The sequence below is a fragment of the Aythya marila genome, assembly GCF_965140915.1.
Source record: "Aythya marila genome assembly, chromosome: 4".
Lineage (NCBI taxonomy): Eukaryota > Metazoa > Chordata > Aves > Anseriformes > Anatidae > Aythya > Aythya marila.
In genome coordinates, this window is record NC_139045.1 from 4,288,565 (window position 1) to 4,309,137 (window position 20,573).

Here is a 20,573-nt window from a genome sequence, read left to right on the forward strand (position 1 = left end):
ATTCATCAGCACAGACAATATAAAATTCTGTACTTACTTGCAGGCATAGTCTTGTAGGTCAGAAACATAATTGCACACTCCACCATGGAGGCAGTATGAATCATAGGAAGGAGGGCATCCCATGGAATCACCTTGCACAGGGTGTGTAGAGTATTCATTGCTGACAGCAGTAGGGGACAAAGTAGATTCTGAAACACAGGATTTCACAAGGACATCTCAAACTGTTTGCTGCATTGGCAATGTGATCTTATGAAAGAGTTCCAGCAGTCCAAGATAGGAAAGTAGGTAAGAATTTCTAATTTCTATTTTTTTTTATCAAATTTCAGTACACAGGTTTTTAGATTAAAATAGTAAATATGGTTGATTCTAGATACACAGTGAAAAACACAGAGGTTAAGTGTGTTCAGTTTATTTAGATGCGTGAGTACAGCTCTGGAAAATGAAACTATATTGACTGTCTAGTTGCTTATAATTGAATTATTTCTGCAACATAAGCAATTTTAGGGTACAGTAACTCTCTACCATTCACAAGGTGTCAGAGTCAGATGCGCAGGTGAAGGGTGACTGCACTTCATGCATCTGGATCCTGGCCTGAAAAGTTTTCACGTGCAAACGGACATTTTTGCACAGATGTTTCTGTTCTTCTGCCACCCAGTTGACTGCACCTGTGCATGAGTGCAGACCACATTTTTGATCTAGCTTGTTTAAAGGTACAGGTAACAGCTTCATTGGCAACCAGAGCACTCCATTGACCCAATTCCTCAAAGGCTTCTGTGCAGCCTGCTCTGAATTGCACACACTGTCGCCTACAAAAACATCCAAACAAGCTAGTTTTACAGGTAGCCCTGGTATCTCTGCACAACATGACCTGCATTGCAGAGATGCCTTTATAGAGCAGGAGCACTTTTTTGCCTACCGAATCGTCAGGCCAGAACCCCGCATCTACATGGCAAAGAATTTCTAGCAGTGTGGCTTAGCAGCAATAAACCTAATCGCTCCCACACATTTATGGGATCAGTTTTATGACTCACACCAGTTTTATTGCAACATGACCTTTAATGACATTTGTTTTTTAAAATGTCATTTGCAGGAAAACTGTCAGGCAAAGAGCCCAAACTGGAAAGGACTGAGTGATTTCAGTGAAGCCTGGGTGTTCTGCATTCTGCAAGGAAAATTTCAGACTGCTAAAAGAGCTTACTAGGCAAAGAACTAAAACAGTGTGCTAGCACACACAAAGATGTCTAGGATCATATTTACAGCTGAGGGATCTATAAGGCATTACTTCCAAGTCATACATCATTTAAAATCATCATTTCCTGAGTGACACTTGAAACTACTGAAAGCTTAAATGACTGAGAAGGAGGGTGAGGATCCTGATAGATGTTCTACTTTAAAAAGCCATAATTTCCATCTGTTTTTCTGCAGAAAAATATCTGTGACAATCATACAGTGTCCTTCTGTCATCAGACAGTCACTTGATCTGGAGTAAAATTCACCCTGATGACGAGGGCTGACACAGAGGAAGATGATGTGTCACGGCTCCGAATTTTCAGAGAACACTGCTGTCACAGTGAGGCACTGAAACAGGGGTCAGATATTATGAGTACTGAAGCTTCAGCTGCTCCCTTCATTGTATTAGCAACCAGATTTTCTGAAGCATTTCAGAGACACTCTGAAAAATTAGCTACTGGATCTGAGGACTAGCTTATTCTGAGGAATGAAATGGGACTTAAATTATGTGTGGTCCAAGTTTGAAGAATGACACAGCCCGAAATCAGCGCCAAAACATCATCCCCAAGGAGCATTTACTTCTGCTCTTGATTTCAAAGGCCATTAGATAGATGTGTCACTACATTTAGACTGTATAAATTAGCACTGAAACTTAACGTAGACATTTCCAAACTAAACTCAGATCCAGTCTCATTAACCCACCTCAGAACAGCTGCTTGGAAAACAACCTCCTAAGGTAATGTTGAATTCATTCACAAGCTGCCCGGTATGTCACTACGCGGTCTTTCTTTAATTTCCCAGTATAACAATTCAGCTGAGGGCACAGATCTTAGATAAGATCCACTTTATTTTAATTGCTCACTCCATTTACTCACCACAACCCGTGGTAGTTCCAGAAGCGCCATTAGCACAGGAGCAAGTGAAGTTTCCTTCTGTATTTGTGCAGGTTCTGTTCTCTCCACAGGTGTGGGTTCCCATCTTGCACTCATCAATATCTGTCACCCAAACAGTCTGCAGTTAGAAGAACGAAACACCTCAGAGCATCGCTTAAAAGGGTGGCAGCAGCAGCAGCTGCATTGCAGCCTCCTGGCAGAGGGGAAAAATGCCATAGACCTTCCCTCTGCACATTTGGTAGAAATTGTAACAGAAGAGTAACCAACATGCTTTCTACACCAAGTGATCACAGCCTACCAAGCCTCTCAGAACACGCTGCACTGCTGCAAAAGCTGTCTGTAGGGAGAGGGCAAGGAGAAGCCACACCATAAAATATAATGGGTACAGAGGAGTTGAAGAGAAGATTCACTTGTGAATCATCTGCATTCTCCTGACATTTCTAGTCACAACATGCACCCTGGATGTGTACTAGAGTACAGTCAGTTGGCATTCTTGCATTAAGAGAACAGGAGGATTTTAGGATCCAGCTCAAAACAGCACAAAAAATTCAAAGCACTTTAAAAAATAAAACCAGAGGAACAAAACTGTTGAAGTATATTCCAAAAAAAAGAATTTTAAAAAAATGATGAAACACAAAATGAGTTCATCCTGTGCCATCTCTGGATGTACCAATAAATTTATAGACACTGTTCATGCTAGCAGGCATCTAAAACTGAAGTACAAACCCCCTTACACATCAGTTTTTGGTTTTTACAGCACATTCCAATTCACCAAATGCAAAAATAGTTTCAGTTTTGTTTACATCACAGCCAAATCTCATCATTCCTAAAATGCTGTTAAAACATATCTGACCATATCCCGGAGTTAAAGATAATGGATTGGTTTTCAGTAATAGTGGTATGTACCACAATCATTCTAGCTGATCATCTATAAGCCACAGACAGTGAGAGCCCACAGCTGCCTGGGGACATGCCTTGTAGGTCGTTGGGACAGCAATAGGAGGTTGTGACTTCTGTCTGCACTCCCGAACATCCCCAAAGACTTGTCTCTGACCTCTGGAGGCAGACCCCCTGTCTTTGACACTTCCAACATTGTGCCCATAATAATATCGGACTTAATTTTTCAGTCATTCTTGTCTGCATCGAAGAACCAAAGTCCAGCAAAGACTATGTAAGTATTGGGTCAAATTTTACAGGCTTTGAATTGGGCTATAAAGGAGAAAGAAAAAAGAAAAGGACAAAAGAGAAGTCAAGACTCTTACGAAGCTCTGAACATACCATGCTACTCAAATATTGGAGGAAAAAAAAAGATTCCTGTTCCTTCACATTTGCTGCTAAAACGGATTAAAAAATAAGAAACATAGGGAATGAACTGAAGACCTGGCATTAGAGCTGGATGGGAGAATCAGCAGGTCGAATTATTAACAAGACTCTAAATGTACTCAAGCTGTAAGTGTCAACACCCTGAACCTCATGCCTATTAAACCAACCTGTAATTATTTGATGAGTATTATGACACACTCAATACCTGCTTTCGTTTATATTCATGGCAACGATTTCCAATAAAGCTCTACTGGTTCACTTCCATTTCCCTCCTCCTCTTTACTCATCCTCTCTCTCCTGCTGTAGCTACTAAAAAGAGGGCAAACATGGAGAGAAAGTATCCACTGACAAATAGAGGCTCGGAATATTGATCAGTTGCTGAGGTTGCCACACTTCAGACAGGAAGGAGAGGATCAAAAAGAAAGAAATGCTAAATGTCAGCTGTCTGGGGGAGCCACTGTTAGGATCCCTGCCCTTACCAATATTTCAAAAAGAGACAGATCATCGTGGACACGAGTCAGCTCCACGGCTTGATGCAGATCTAGCCCAAATCATGAGCTGTGTTTCTTGTTCATTCCTCCTGCCACAGCCTCCCAGAGGCAGCACAGCCCTCACACACTCCCATACCGTAGCAATGGAGCCCGTCTCCCGTGTAGCCCTCCAGGCATTTGCAGACGTAGCCCCCTTCTGTATTGATACAGCCTGACACGTTTCGATTGCAGCGGTCCGTATTCGCAGCACACTCATCAATATCTGTGAGAAGGGACACATGAAACCATCAGACAAATCACTAAAAAGAAACAAAAGTTATTTGGTTTCTAAAATAATAATAATAATAATTTAAAAAATCACTAGAAATAAACCAGAAAACAACAACAAAAAACACCTAGAATTAGAAGTACCCCCTGTTTGAAGGGAACTATCCTATTCAAAATCAGTCTTACATCCTTCTCATCTTAAACCCTACTCAGAGACAAATTTCATACTGAGCAAGAATAGGAATTTAAAAAAAAAAAAAAAAAAAAAAAAGTACCACAGCTCACGGAAAATAAAATTTACACCAACTCCACCTTCCACCTTCCTTTTTTAACCCCCTTTCCATGACAACATATACTCCTGTGAGTCTTGATGCTTAGCCACCGAAGTGTAAATTGTTCTTTCTCATGCGTTTCTCTCTTGGTCATTACTATGAGAGAACAAAGCATTTCCATTTACACCGTATGTAAATGTTATGTTAACAAAAAGTTATTTTAAAGACCACTCCAAGCAAAGGGCTGTCTGATTGTTAAAGTCTCTTCCAAGTGCTATTAAAAAAAAAAAAAAAGGCAGCCCTTTTATATAATTATTACAGCAGGAGTACTAACTTTAAAAGATTCCCTAGTACTTACTTCTAAATTATATATCAACTATCAGGTCTACGGACTGAGCATTTATAATAAGACAATTTTTACAAATAAATACTTTATGCTTTTATTTCTATTATCCCATTATTGCTCATTAATATTAATAAGATTAATGTTTATGACTCAAGGGAAAATAAGCCATGTGATCATCAGCCATTTCATCTCACATGCTCTCTGCTCATCATCCCTTTCAAAACAAGCAATCCTGTTGACCTTTCTGTGATGTCTCATGAAGCAAAGCTGCCAATGTGAAAAAAAAAGATAGATTTTCTTTCTCTTCCCACTTTTACATTTTTCCTGAAGGTTTTATTTATGTTTTTCATTACCATAGCATGATTTGCCCTTCCTGGTAAATCCTTTCAAACACTGGCACACAGCACCATCTTCTAGCAAAACACACTGTGCATTGACATCACATTCCAGTGCAGTGCAGTCATCTTGATCTATAGCACAAAGATAAAAAATGTATTTGTACAGAGCAAAGAAGGTACTATATTTAAAAAAAAAAAAAATCAATAAAAAAAACAGAGCATAGGGTCTTAGTTTGAAGTATAGCTCTCCAGGGTTAATGATGACAAACCACTACAATCATCAGGCTGTTGTCTTTGTCTGGATAGACGGAGTTGAAGTGTCATTTAGTATTGGGATTTCTGAATATTGTATGCAAAACCTATTGTACAATTTTATGAGGTAGTGTCATTGAACATATGTAGAATTCAAAAGGTTTTATTGCATTTTTTTTTTTCAGAGGAATTTAACATACTTGTAAAGGAGAGACTTTCACATGTTTTTATAGGATAGAAATGTTTGTTCTTTAGGCCTGGATAATAATAACAAGTTTTGTTGACAAAGCAAAGCAACACGGGAACAAACAAACAAACACAGTTCTACCTGGCACAATTACATAGACCAAAGTTGTAAGAGGAGTAAAATGAATGCCATCAGTCTTGACATCGAGCCTTTCTTCCTTTGAGACCTACAATTTCTATTTGAAGGAAGGAAATCATCAGACTCTACCTGATATCATGATTTCAGCCATCAACAAAATGTTGGTTTTCTTCTTTTTCCCACTGTCAATATCCTTGAAAATTGCATTGCCTCGTGTGTTCTGGAGCAGGGTCTCTGGTGTTGGCACTGGCCCTGCCTCCTTCTGCACAGAGATACTTCCTGAAAAAGACAAGAAAAAGAAGACACAGACTATTTAAACCTACTGAACGAACATTTTGATTTTCAGTGACTCTATGATCTACTTTCCAGTAATCACAGTGGTTTCATTTTAAAATAAAAAAGTTTCCTCCCAGCCTAGCCTGTTTCTGGCTTCAAATTATTCCTGAAAACACTCACGGGTGGGTTTTCTCAAATGCAAAGGAAAAGGAAGGCAACTCATGTCAGCCCTGCAGGCATCTTTCTCACTAACAGTGTCAAGGGAAAAACGAAATAGTCAGACTACATGGTATTGCCCCAGAACAACACCCCAGTGCTTCTTACAGGAGATTTGTTCTATTTGCTTCTGGTGAACACACTAAAGCATTCATGAAAAAGCATCTTGGATGCAATAGTCCCTCAGGAAGGAGTGGCATGTTCAGACAACAACCAGTGCATCAGCTGTTGGCAACAGGAAGGAGACAGAGGTGGACAGCAGAAGCAAAGCTGCCAGTTGTGAGCCCAGGGCTGTGGTTCAAAAACACAGAAGTACAAAGACAGAGTTGGAAGGGGTGGTTCATTCCGACAGATCTACATAGGAAGAGTAAAGCAATTTCTACCCTCACACAAGCTTTATCACTTCATCAAATGCTCTATTCTTCTTCCTGTAGTATGTACATCCAAACAAACTCAAGTGACGTACACCTGAGCCATATCATATTAATTAGCTGTCTGTTTTACTAGTGGAGCTTGTGAAGTTTCTTGTAAAAGTCAGACATTGTTCTAATTATGACATCCTAATCAAGGATATGAAAGTGACACTATCTATGCATAGGAAAGTTATGTCAAAGAGCTTGAACAACTCAGGCTCGAGATGAAAAAAAACAAAAAAAAAAAAAAAGGAAAAAAAGAAAGGAGGGAAAGAAAAAGAAGGTAAGCAGCAGTGTGAAACTAATGCCTGTAAAGGAAAATACATAATATTATAATTCTTCAGAGAAGCTGTCATTCATTTTGTAGAACAAGGTGAATATTTTTCAGTGTTATCTGCCAGGGTCCTTAAAGGGACCTTTGTCTGGAAGTGGAGGATTGTACCTGCTGTTGTGTTGGAAGCATCCAGTGCACGACAGGTTTTTCCATCTTGAGTTTTCACAAATCCTGGATGGCACATGCAATGGACAACTCCAAAATTGTTTTCACAGATCTGATCACAACCTCCATTCTGATAAAGGCAAGGATTTGTCCCTAGCACAGAAAAACAGGAAATTTAACAAGTGGATTCTTCAGTCAAGTTGGAGCATTTGGAAAAACAATAAGGACTGACAAAAACTAGAAGTTTTCTAGTTTATTTGTTTTTTAATTAAAAATAGATGTGTATAATCAGGTATAAATGTTATAACCTACCCTCTGTCAGGAAAGCAGATTTGCATACCCTTCATCTAATAAATGTATCACTTTTTATTTATTTATTTATTTTTTAATTTCCTTATTTATCCCTCCTTTAATTTTTAGAGTCCTAGCATTCCCTGAAAGAACATTACAAGGACATAGGGAGCCCATGATTACCTTCTCTCTGTCATGGTCTATTGAATTACTTGATTTTTTTCTGCTTACTGGGAGATTGTTCCCAACAGAAAATCAAATAATTTGGCCCAAATTAATGTATCTTACAAAAATCTTTCCCTATGTCATTTGTTATTATTCATGCATGAGAGGGGTGCTAGTAAAGTAGGATAAATAGGAATTACAAGACTGTGGTAGGCCTGTGGAAATTGGTCAGTGTATATTCTTGAGCATGATTATAAATACACAAAATCATTTTGTATTCCTGGACTTATGCCCAGGTGAGGCTTTCAGTGAATGCTGGCAGAGCTACGTGAAGCTTTTAAAGAACCACTTTCTAAAAAATTATTGTCTTCCCAAGGACAAGAGAACATCTATTCTACTGACATCAGTGAACAAGAGGAGGCTGGAAGGGAATGACTGCTTAATTTTTGCAGTATACCTGGTTTCGCCAAAGGATGAACTACAACCATTGATGAGGGTCTCAGCATGCTGCCTCGAAGACGTACCCTGTTTTGGCCGGTCTTCTTGTCCACTCTCATTAGTGATGGCCTAGCCCAGTCAGAAAACCAAAGGTGATCCTCAAACACTGCTACATCAAAGGGGCGGCCTACAAAGAAATAAGATTCTTCATTTCCACATCTGTAGAACACACATAAGAAACCACGTAAATAAAATCAGTATCTACTTCTATCACAGTGGCTTCTGTACTTTGACGTCTCATGGGGAGGAATAAGCATCCATGAATGAAGGACCATGGGCATCACTCATGCTCTTAGCAGAGGAGACTGCAATACCTGCCTGGCTCAGTCCATTCTCTAGACTGCTGGTGACCTCCAACCAAACCAAACCCACAGCATGCTTCTATTTCAGACATAATTTCTTGAAGTAGCATTGGGGATGTTCTTTCAGAAGTGGAGTGTCTCCCTCTTCTGCCAACAAGAGGCCCAGCTCAGAGCTGCTGATGTACATGTCTCCACGGGCAGCTTTCAGGTAGCCAGTATGCCAGTATGTCTTCTCTGCAAGTGCCAAGAGCACGCGCAAGGGCAAGACAGAGGTCCACATATACACATAACCATGCACGTTCACTAGCAAATTCATCACAGAGCAAAATTCAAGAGGGAAATTCATTTTCCTTACTTCAGCCCACTAGCAGCAGTAGGCTGTGACTTGTTAGCCACTGTCAGCTAGCTAACAGCAGCAGCTGATACAAATCATAGGATGCAACAGATCATTTGGGAAGCTTCTTTACTTTTCATTAATTACTAAGGGAATCTAGACACCTGTTTAGGCCCCAAGTACAGAGTACAGCAATTTTTCCTTGGTAACCTAACATTATCTGCACTAGAAATCTACAGATGTCTTTTAGACACATGATGGTATGATTAGTGCTTTTATATTTGGATGTAGGTGTCAACTAGATGATATTTAACCTCAGTAATGAATGTGAGACCCTAAAAGGTATTAGTTTTTAGAAAGACAAAACAAAACAACAAAACAAAACAAAACAAAAAAACAGAGCTAATAAACAAAACAAATTAAATTGATAAATTAGAACCTTGGAGAAATGGTATGCGTTGGTATATTTTAAATAAACCACAAATGAGATAAAATACCACAATCCTACATAAGAAAAGTTCTAAGACATTATTTAAATGTTCTTAAGTATTAAGTTTAAGAGCATATTTTTATTCTGCTAGCACTTCGCCACCTCCACGGAACTGTGCTTGGTTACTGGTCATGGTTCTTAGCTCTTCATTAAATTTGAGCAACTAGTCCAAGATCTACACATTGTCTCCGTCCAAACATTCATTCACGTTCAGAGGATCTATAGCTTGCACTACCAACAAAAAACACCCCATTTTGACCAGGAATTCCTTAAACTCTCCACTTATAAATATATTAAGGATTAAAAAAAAAAAAAAAAAAAAAAAAAAAAAGTGCAATGTCATTAATGGAATAGAAGGAACAGGAGAGTTAATAGTCACATGCAAGCAGAATCCTTTCCAAAACAATGCAAACCCGAGCCATTACATAAATAAAAAGAATGGTTGTGTTGTTTAATGCCTTGGACGAGTGCTTACAAGCTGTTTTACTTATAGCTAAAAATGGGGTTAGGAGAAGAACAGAACTAATCTTATTTTGCATGTAGTTTTACTGAATGAATTCTCAGTACAGGGGCACTAGAGGGAGCTGGTGTAGTAAAATTGGTGCTACAGCAGTGTGTGTATGAACAGGTGCTGCTTTCCCTTCTTCCAGGGTAAAGCTGTCAGAGAACACAAGCTGAATTCTGGTCTCACTAACAACTTTAGCATAACTTCAGGGTATCAAGTCTCTCTGCCTCTCTAAACTCACCCCCTGCTGGTTTTCACTTCTTCTCTTTCACTCCTTTCCATACAGGCATCGATGTCCTTTTCTCCCACCTCCAGTCATCCATGTATCACTGTCCAAAACCTACACCTTTCCCGTACCCTGTGGTTCTCCAGCGCTCGTAGCTCTCCTTCTCTGTTCTCTCCCCATAAGACACTGTCCTATTCCTAAACAAAGTGAAACATTCAGCAGGCTTCCAGGTCCTCCTCACAGGTCAGCTGCAAGGCAGAGTGTACACCAGAGCATGTGCAGCAGCGGAAGAGGAGTGTGTCAAGTCACTGCTCAGGGCTCTCAATGTCTTATGGACTGCAGAACACTCCATAATCCCTCCAAAATCTCACTCTGCACACCTCCAAACAAGTGAGGGGGCATCTGGCTTGGGAGATGAACACAGTCCTTCACAGAGCAGAGCCTAGAACAGCATCAGCTTAACAGGAACTGTGAAGTCTCTACCCATGCCAGTCATGATATTGAGCCAAGAGTCCTCATTCTGCCCATGTTTTGTAAGTACACCTACAAAACAAGTCTGGTCCCCAAAGAGATGTCAGACACAAAAAGGAATTAACCACTCCAGAAATTAATTTACTATGTATGAGATCCTTAAACATGTTTTACTTAAAATGCGATACAACATCAGTTCTTCATTGCTAATACTTCTGTTTTCTTGCTCCAAAAAAAAACACAATTACATGTCAAACAATAGCAATATCAGCAATAACAACTACCAGCATATTGCATAAATCACTTTTCCATTCAATGCCTATTGTGTATTTAGAATCGTTCCAGTGTTCAGCACTGTGCAGATGCAGGTTCTTTGCTCAAGGACCTTAACGGCCAAGATCAATTCTCTTCCAGTTTACGTCAATATAACTCGCTGGCATAATAAACACTGCAAAAACTGAATTAAACTAGGCAGTCATGCATGGAACAAGCAAAACACGTTTTTAATTTTTTCCTTCTTTTTACTTCTCTGGTGAAGGCAGAGGAAATCTCTGTATAATGCTAAGTGGCTGATTTGTAAAAGCAGAGAGTGTTAGAAAGGTGTTCTTTTGCTAAAATGAATATGCAAAAGTCATCTGGGTGACAGAATGGAAAATAAAGTGATGCCATTAACCTTAACACAGGGTTGCAAGCACAGCCAGTGATGGGTAATTCACGTGCAGAGTCACATTAGCACACACACAGGCATACCGACAAGGGCAGTAGGTAATTATCAACCTCAAAGCCTCACCTACATCATTCTGTGCAAGAATTCGACGATCAGAACCATCCAGGTTTGCACTTTCAACCACCGACAGCTTAGCATCACACCAGTACAACTTGTTGGCTAAGTAGTCAAGAGTTATCCCACTGGGAGATGCTAGCCCAGTGCCAGCTATAACTCGACGATCGCTGCCTTCTAATGAAGAGCTGTCAATCCGGGGACGGACCCCCATTTCAGTCCAGAATAATCTCCTTTAGAAAACAAAATGCACACAAGAAGTCAGTAAGGAAATATTTGTCATCTGCTCCACTGAGTTCTTTCAAAGCAGGAAGATCAGAACAGCACAATGCAGGCCTGAGGCATGGGAGAAAAGGTATGTGCTTCCAGCAAATATATTAGCTTCTGATCTATTAAAATTTGCCATAACTTTTGCAGAATCCCCACTATGTTTGTTGGCACAAAGCCCTTGAAAAACAACTCACACTTTCTACCAACTCCTCATACAGGACTTGCATTAGCCAGCTGTTTGGCTAAACGACAGCAATGCACAAACACAACCCAAGTTACCCACCACCTATGGAAAGCAAACAACAGTCCTCATTTTTTTTTTTGTTTAAAAAAAAAAAAAACGGTAACAAGTCTCACCTCTTATTTTAATAAAATCCCATTTCTCATGGTCTCCCTCTAGAGTCATCAGTGTTACACAAGGAATGCTGAATCCCACTGAATATTTTTCAAGGAACAACACAAGATAGCAGCTCAAATCATAGATAGCCAAAACCACAAATTGCTTTTGAATTTTGGATTCCAGCCTTCCAAGGCATTAGATGTCTTTGTCAGGTTTACAGGGACACCCATAGATTTGCTTAGCTTTGTTTACAGAAGTAATTTTGCTGTAGCCAGTGCAGGGATCAGTATTCTTGATAGTCTTGCATCTGTCTCAGATTCCTCTTTAGTATGAACTTTACTATTACGGACATTGTTGCTGCTTTTGCCATTAACACTCTAATAAAGGAGGTTTTAGTGATGTTTCCTTCTCTGTTTCCATTCTGATATTTTTTTAAATCTATATGGGAAATGAACATGTCCCAGACCACAACAAAAAACTAGCAATAAAGCACTGCAGTTCGTATTACTCCACTGTCTGAACCTGAGGCTTAATGCATTTTTTGTCTGCCAAAAGGGCAAGGCTGGTGTGCTCATTTTGAAGAAACCTCCCTAAGTATTACACAATTAAACACGTTTATCACTCCTTACTTCACAAATGGGTGAATGGCAATCCCTCGGGGCTGGGAGATATCCTCCCAGATGATCATTTTTCTTTGCATTCCATTCAAATTGCTCCTTTCAATGCATGCCTTCCTGCAACACACAGAGCACTGTTAGGTCCTCCCTGATATCTTTTTAATTACCTTCTCAGGCAGAATGTACTAAGTTTTTGCATTGCTTTAATTTAGCACAAAACTATAATAAATAATTTTGCAAAGACAGTAAGTAATCCTGCTGCTGTGGAGTGTCCAGTTGTTTTATCTACAAGTAATTCATGTTACAGCTTCATTATCTGGTCCAGGGCATGATGATAAAATACCTGCTATTCTACCAAGGACCTGAAGTTCTCCTATTTTGGGCAAATAATGAGTTGGAAGTATGATCACTAATAGATTAATCTAAGCTTTAAAGGGAGTCAAGAAGAAAACCAGCTCCTAACTAAATAGCATTATCAAATGTGTAAAGAATTTTTGTTTTCAATAGCATTTTTCATCCAGAAATCTCCAGACAATTTACATAGCATATCTATTTTACAGGGAGGAATGAAGCAAAGGTCCTTATGATCACTCATCTAATCTACAGCAGTCAAATACAGAACCTATGTTGCCTGTTCCCCAATCCATTTTTTTTTTTTCAGAAAACTGTATAGGCTCATTGCTAGAAAATTCACCTTGCTGAATAAATATCAGCCTCTACCTGAAAGCTAGCCTATAGCTTTCCATGTCAAGAAAATCCACATGAGGATGGAAGGAGAAATTTACATACACATATACACGCGCACACACATTTTCTATATATGTGTAATACAAACAAGCAAACCCAGAGAGTGAAAAGAAAAGTGGCAGATACAGATTCATGGCTCCTTCCTTGGCTCTTGTCCTATGGAGGTGAGCAGCACAATTTCCCATTTCACTTTTATATGGGAGTATGACCATGCAGAGAAGTTTGTACCTAACAGCAAGGAAATGGCCTAGCAGCACCTCTAACAAGGAGAGGGAAGGCACTCGGGACTTTTAAAATCACCTTTTATTAACTGATAAAATATGGGTTATACTGAAGCATCATGACTGCTCTTCAAGGAGTCATCACTGCATGTCCTTATCTGACTCTGCCTTTTCATCAAAAGTGAATTTTGGTTCTCTCTCTCCACATGTAAGTTTAGGTACCGACTGAAACATGAAGTCATACTGTCTGTCAGTGGTCATTCCCCTTTAATAAGAGATAATTGACAAAGACTCTCCATCAGCTTTAAGGGGCATGAGTTTGGCTGTAAACAATGTTGACTTCTGCCCAAGACGTACTCAGTGCAATAATACTCATAGTATATATGTATATATAATATATCTATATATCTATCTATATATATATATATACACTCAGACACACAGTGTGTATGTCTGAGAGTATACACACATTCACATGCATCTGCACATACATATATGTATATATACAGTACATGCTTTAGATTCCTTGCAGCTGAGTCTAAACTCTTGCTCCTTGGAAAGATAAAGATAAAAATACAATAGCAGACGAAGTGAACTTCCAGCATTTCAGTTTTAGAGAGCCTTCCAACTGTATACACTGGAGATTAGAGCTATCCAGTCAGAATGTGAAGCGTTACTGAATTTAGAGTGATATCTCAGCTATTCCTGCATCACCAGTCATTTATTCCAAATATCTTATGGCATGCTTTGACATAAATGCACATTGGAGCTTGTACCCTCTGTCTGTCCAATACAATTTACGGTTAATCCAGTCAACAGCAAGGCCTTCGGGTATATCTACAGCTTCTTGAATAACTTTTTCACGATTTGAGCCATCCAGATCAGCTCGTTCTATCCACTTCAAGGCAGTGTGGGCAAAGTAAATCTGTGAAGAAATAACAGGTGATGTATGATTAGTTCCCAAAGCACTTTCTGCTTTATTTTCCTTGTCTCATATTTCCTCTTCTGAAAGAACTTTTTCATCTTGGAAGTTCCCTGAACTGCTTATTCATGAAAAGCTGCATGGGTAACCTGTGATCCCTGATCAAATAAAGGGCATATATCCTTCAGCCAGGATGACTTCTACAGGCTGCTTGTGCTTAGCTCTAAATCCTGGCTGCCCTACATACAGTCCCTTAAATATCCTATGGTTTTGTTGTAGTGAGCAGCTACCTCACATGAAGAACCACTGAGAAAGCAAAAGCAGGAGCAGCCAAAGGAAGCGTGTTACCATTTCACTGCCTGCTCTTTTGAAAAAGGGGGTCAGAGGAGGGAATAGTACTGTATATGTGTTAGGGAGGTGGAAGGGGAAAGGGAGTCATATAGTGTGCTTCTGTTTTGTCTCTTTCAGGCGGCGTATATCTGCATTTCTTACCAGGTGTTGATTCTGTAAAGCCCCAACTATTCCAGAGGAGCCTTCTCAGGTTTGGGTTAAAATAAAAGATTTATACTGGGGGAGAACTAGTTTCACATTTTCCAGTGAGAAAAAAAGTAAATTTGTCCTGTATTTGATATCCAGAGGGTTCCAAACACTGTACAGCAGAACCACATACAAAACCATGCTGAGGCTTTCTTTGCAAATAGTAACAAGCAAAGAGAAAACATGAGGCCAAAGGAAGCAGTAGAGAAGTCTCTTGCCTTAAACCAGCTAAGTTAACTACCATGGGAGCAACAGAGCTTTGCAGAGCAAGTTTACCTTGAACCTCGACCCTGCACTGCCAGGACAGGACTGCTGGATTCCCTCACCTCCACACTGCAGACCTCACAGGGCAACAAATGTGCACTTCCCCTGCCACCGCAGTGTTTTTTTGTTTTTTTCACACTCAGTACAGTGCAGAACAACTGCGAGCTCCCCAGCAGGGCCCTGTTTCAGGGGCAAGTGGCCATGTTCCAGCAGAGCCTGAAATGATCCTACTGTAACGCGGATCTGGTGACATTCCCATGTGCTTAGCTGTGTCCACCCAGGCCTTGAGACGTTTCCAGCAGCTTAACTGAGCTCCTCATTGCCTTTCACTTTACCGTCCAGTACCTTTTTTTTTTTTTTTTTTTTTTATCACTTTTACAGTGTAAATGAATCTCACCATTGGAAAAAATGACTATCTGCCACATAAAGTTTAGCAAAGTTTAGCTGAGCTCTTCTTCCAAACTCTGCAGGCAGAGTGCATGGCACTGGGAAGTGGCCACACATTCAAAGAGCTCTTTCTGCAGAGAAGACTCCTCTTTCCAACAGGAATATCTTGTAATATGAGGAATACGTTTCATAAGAACAATAAACCCAGCAAGTGTTCAGCAGATTTGTTCAGTAGTGTTGGGACATAAGGATGTAATTCTTGTTATGATTGCATCTAGGTTTAGCAGAGATTGTGGCAAGAACAAAATGCACTGTTGTTTTTACAGCTACCCGATGGAAAAACAAACAGTATATTTCCAGGAAACAGTACTGAAATCCTAAGGCAGAAACAATCAATCACACAAAACTTAAGTCATGCATGAATACAGAAATCCTAATTTCCTGTGAATTAGCCATGTCAATGTACAAAACACATTAAATTAGCAAGCAAAGGATGAAACTCTTCAGCTAGTGTTTGGTATCCTGTACCAGTTGTGCTCCTGCACAGGCAAAAGAGCAACACGCAGCACAACGTGTAATCTGGATCACTGACAGCAGAAAGGTTAAGGCATACGAAAGCCCAATCCATTTGTCCTTGCAACACTTCAAAATCCTCTCATTTTTAATACCTTACCTTATTTTCCACTGGGTCAGAATCCAGAGCTAAGACTATTCCCATCTGCCAGTCAAGTAAACTTGTGTAATCCGTTCCATCAAAACTGATCCGGCGGATATCTTGGCCATTTGCAAACAGCAGGAACGGCCTGGGGCCTGTTGGTGAAAATTTGCACATGCATTAGCCTCACCAGGTTCAAAGTCATCTCTGTTCTGCATCGCTACACAGGGATGCTCTGAGTGGGAGTGACAGCTACTGCAGACAGCTACTCCATGTTCTTTTTGCCGCTTTAATAATATAATCAGCAATGTCTTAATTACTGAAGAAGGAAAATTCTGGGTGCTGCTTTTTTGTTTGTTTCTTTCCTATTTCATATTTTTTTTTCTGTTCTGTATAACCATGAACATTTTTTCAGATCAAATTAATTTCATCCTCATTTAACTATAGTAAATACCAGAGGCAAACCCCAAGCAAGCTAATGGAAGCTTTGACTCTGTGAAACTGTAAATAACCACACAAACCAAGATGCGATTTATGTAACAAAGAAACAAAAAGAAGATTTAAAAGCCTGAAAGTAAAATTCAGACTTTAAGCCATCTTCCCATCTCCAATGCCAGATAAATGTCTTAAGCATATAACAGAGAAGGACAAAATGAATTTGGTAGTATTTTATATTATTGTATTAGATTTATCACCTTTGGATCCTAGATTTAAATCTCACACAGATCTGAGATAACCTCATGCATCACTTTAATTTGTTAATTTGGCAGTCTAAAACTATTTCCCAAGAGAACATTTTTTCTGTTCTTAAAACTAAGCTAAAGGCAAGTTTGGGATTAATTGTACCCAGTATAAATATAACATAAGTGTTCTCAACTCAGAAAGCTAGCATTGTAAGCAGGTAACAGTAGAAGACAAAAGGGGAACAGAAGCAAGAAGAAACGCCCTATACCCTTGCCCTATATCCTGCTTGCCTCTGACAAAGAAAAATGTGTGTACAGGCTTTCAGGACAAATGTCTTGCCCAAGATCATCCTCAAAATTTGTGATAAAGGCAGTCTCTACCTCCACTGCATGGCACACTCAGGGAATTAGCATCAAGACAGCCATCCCTTTGCATTTCACAGCATCACCATAAATGCAAGAACACCCATCTATTGTCTGTGAGAAGCGTTTTTGCATTAAAAGCAAGAAAATTGCTGTCTCCCAACAAATAAAGTTTTTCTCCTATTGCTAAAACAAATCACGAGCTTCTCTTTTCATCCTCTCTCTCCTGAAATTGCATATATCTTGGTGCTCACCAGGGTCTGACCTTATCTCAGAAGGAACTGATGGGTCTGGAATTCAGACATGGATGTTAAAGACTTGCTGTTTTCTGGGGTCAATGGGAGAGAAATATCCTTATAGGGAAGGTACTTCAACAGCCTATTCCCTGTCCTGTTCTCCGAATGTAGACACTTCAATCCCAGCTTTTTGTCACTGGGCAAAAATTACACCCACATTTATCTGAATGCACAACCACTTGACTACTGAAGATACACCCCTGCTGTACAAGAGCCCAAAGTGAAATGCAGAAGTTGGATAACAGACAGAATCTCGTGTGAGGGAGACTGAGTTGTATACTTACGGTGTTTGTTCTAACACATTTCTAAAACAGGTTATTTTTCCAAACAAAAATACTTCCCAAGTTTCACAAAGAAACCTAGAACTGGTACAAAAATGCATCCTGGTTATGCTACCCACTTTGAAAGCCTCTGAAATGTTTTTGCTTTTATGATAGTAACATATAGGCATATCAAGATACTGACCTATGGCAGTGCAGTGCTTTCTGTCTCCCTGAAGCTTATATCCAGGAAAGCAAGCACACTCCCAGGAGGATGGGCTTAAAGAAGAACATATTTGACTACAGCCACCATTATCTGGAGATGTGCAACCTTAAACAGAGCATTTGAAAATTTTAACTTTGCCATCCTAAGAAAAAAATACAACAAAATCATAAGCATAAGCAAGAAAATGATCCACTCTGGTTAGGATTTCTACAGTGTAAAGCCTCTCAGTGACCAAGAGGTTTCTTGAAAGGTCTCGTGTTGAAAGCAGAAGTCTAGTGACATGAAAGCAAATTAATTTCAGCTTCGTCCAGAGCCTTTACAGAAAATTCATAACAAAAGCTGAGAATGCAGAGAAAGTGGAATATATGACCAGGGCTTCCATGTGTTGATTCTCCCAGATAACTCTTTGTCCCATGGAAATCTCATCCAATATAAAACAAAAATTCTATCAGAGACTGCACTCCATGCAAAGCAGCAGCCAGGCAATGCTATTCTTCCCCAGAAGTTGATTAGGATAGGATGCCGAAATGATGAAATACAGTGGCTTTCTAATACAACAAGCCAAGATTTTGTATGAAATGAAATTCTTTCTTCCTGGGGCTGTGCAATGCCAACCTGAACTTACGCAGTGGAGCGTCCCCAGTGAAACAGCAACACTGACTGAATCCAGGTATACAGTGCAGTCCAAAGCATGTATGGGTTGTAAAAGGGGAAGGGGATTTGTCAAGGCATAAGGCTGGCATCAATGGAGCTGTCATGATCCACAGATTGAAGAAATACAACTGAAAACCTACAGCTTCCTGAATTTGGAAAGCTTGCTGGAATGTGGAATGACAGATGAGTAGGTGGAACTGCTCCAAATGCTCTGGCTGCAAAAATTCCATTTGTGGGTAATTACATGAAATTGCTGCAAGTTAGAGTGAGTCAGAACCTGGGTTTCATGATGTTGATAAAGTCGTCTTCAGCTTATACCCAAGCCTTAATTTTGTATCATCTGTCCTATGATTCCTCTCAAATATAAATGGTAGGTTTTTTCTGCAACAAACATCTGGGAGATGCCTTGGTCTGTGCAAACTACAAAAGAATTTGGCTTGTAAATATTGGATGCTGTTGCTAAGAAACATCTATTAAAAATGAAGATGAATATTGCACATCTCAGCACTTAAAGAGCCTGACATTCCATTGCCTCCTATCTTGTACAATCATTTACAGCTGTGCAAAATGAGTATAAAATGCCATCATTTACTTCTGGCTCTCAGTGCCAAGAACAAACAGAGTTTGGCAGTCACTACAGCTAGAAAAATGTTAAATACTTACCCGTGCATGTTTTGCCATCCACTTTGAGTATAGATCCTTCAGGACAAAAGCAAACAGGCCCTTTAGATGTCTGAAGGCAACCGTGGCTACATTCAGTGTCATTACTTACACAGGAAATTAGCTCTACAGTAATGTAAAGAGGGGAAAAAAATCAGAAATGAAACATTTTTACTACTCCTCACCAAAAAAAAATAAAAGACTTCTTAACACTTTCATATATACACTTTCTTATATATGAGAAAGAGAGAGAGAGAGAGAGAGAGAGAGAGAGAGAGAGAAAGAAAGAAAGAAAGAAAGAAAGAAAGAAAGAAAGAAAGAAAGAAAAACTGATAGCAGAGAGAACAACAGTTCTGTTTTTTGTTTGTTTTTTTGTTTGTTTTTTTCTTCTGGGTTTTTGTTTCTTTGCTTTTTTTTTTGTTTGTTTGTTTGTTTTTTGTTTGATGGTATTTTTTTCCTCCTTTCTTTGTTCACCCTCTCTTAATTACAGCAAAGGAAAAATCTGAAATTGTTGCTGGGTCATGAAGTCATTATAATGATCAGCTTTAAATTTTCCAAATTTTTATGAGGGAGCGTTATCAAAATAGAAATAATTTACAAAACTTTTATTTTTACATTTCATCCAAAATTATAAGGAAGGTAGACTTAAAGAATATGTGCTAAATGGAAAGACAATAAGGAAAAACTACTTTCCTACTTCTCCCAGGGTGACTGAGATAAAAACCAATAAAAATAGGAGATGAACCTTCCAGAAATACAACCATGTTCCTTAGTGGTAATTTTTGAGGCTATAGGGGCAAAACCATCCATGGACCTAGGAAGAGTCTCCTTTTACTTTCTATTATAATAGTTGTAGTGTTAACACTTTTTTAAGGTTTATTATTATTGTTATTATTATTATTATATTTCTCTTTTATGCAATTCTATAGGATATCCTCCTTCTACCTTCTGCCCTGCAGTGCTGCATCTCCTTGTGTGCCCTGCAGAACCATACGGCAGCACCCCCTGGCAGACTGGAATAAACGCAGGTTCCCCACGGCTGCTTTTTTGAATCAGCTGCATACACCAACTTAAATGGTTTGTAGCTGTTGCCTTCTCCCAGGCAGCTGCACTCTGAACCTGGTTGCTCTAATCCTTTAAACACGATGAAGGGGGTGAAGAAACTGATCTCAATGGACTGTTTGTTTCTGTCTGACCAGAGCTCGTGGCTTTGGATGAAAAGCTTCGTACAGGACTTGGGGAACAAAGCATCAATATCTGGTCAGCACGTGGACTTCTCACCTTGCATCTCTCTCTCTCTCAAGGTACGTTGATGGTGACATATCTG

The 20,573-nt window shown here is 39.5% G+C and overlaps 1 protein-coding gene across 1 annotated transcript in view; it reads right to left on the bottom strand.

Annotated features, from left to right (window-relative positions):
• Window positions 1–20,573, bottom strand: part of EGF (epidermal growth factor) — a gene marked incomplete at both ends in the record, with an annotated part of 57,852 nt that overhangs the window by 11,639 nt on the left and 25,640 nt on the right. The window contains 13 exons of the mRNA XM_082759037.1: window positions 38–188; window positions 2,106–2,225; window positions 4,074–4,199; window positions 5,176–5,292; window positions 5,867–6,016; window positions 7,085–7,234; window positions 7,995–8,162; window positions 11,154–11,377; window positions 12,384–12,488; window positions 14,116–14,264; window positions 16,123–16,259; window positions 17,912–18,037; window positions 19,250–19,372. Coding sequence (XP_082615163.1) covers window positions 38–188; window positions 2,106–2,225; window positions 4,074–4,199; window positions 5,176–5,292; window positions 5,867–6,016; window positions 7,085–7,234; window positions 7,995–8,162; window positions 11,154–11,377; window positions 12,384–12,488; window positions 14,116–14,264; window positions 16,123–16,259; window positions 17,912–18,037; window positions 19,250–19,372 — 1,846 coding nt within the window. The remainder of the gene's footprint in view (window positions 1–37; window positions 189–2,105; window positions 2,226–4,073; window positions 4,200–5,175; window positions 5,293–5,866; window positions 6,017–7,084; window positions 7,235–7,994; window positions 8,163–11,153; window positions 11,378–12,383; window positions 12,489–14,115; window positions 14,265–16,122; window positions 16,260–17,911; window positions 18,038–19,249; window positions 19,373–20,573) is intronic.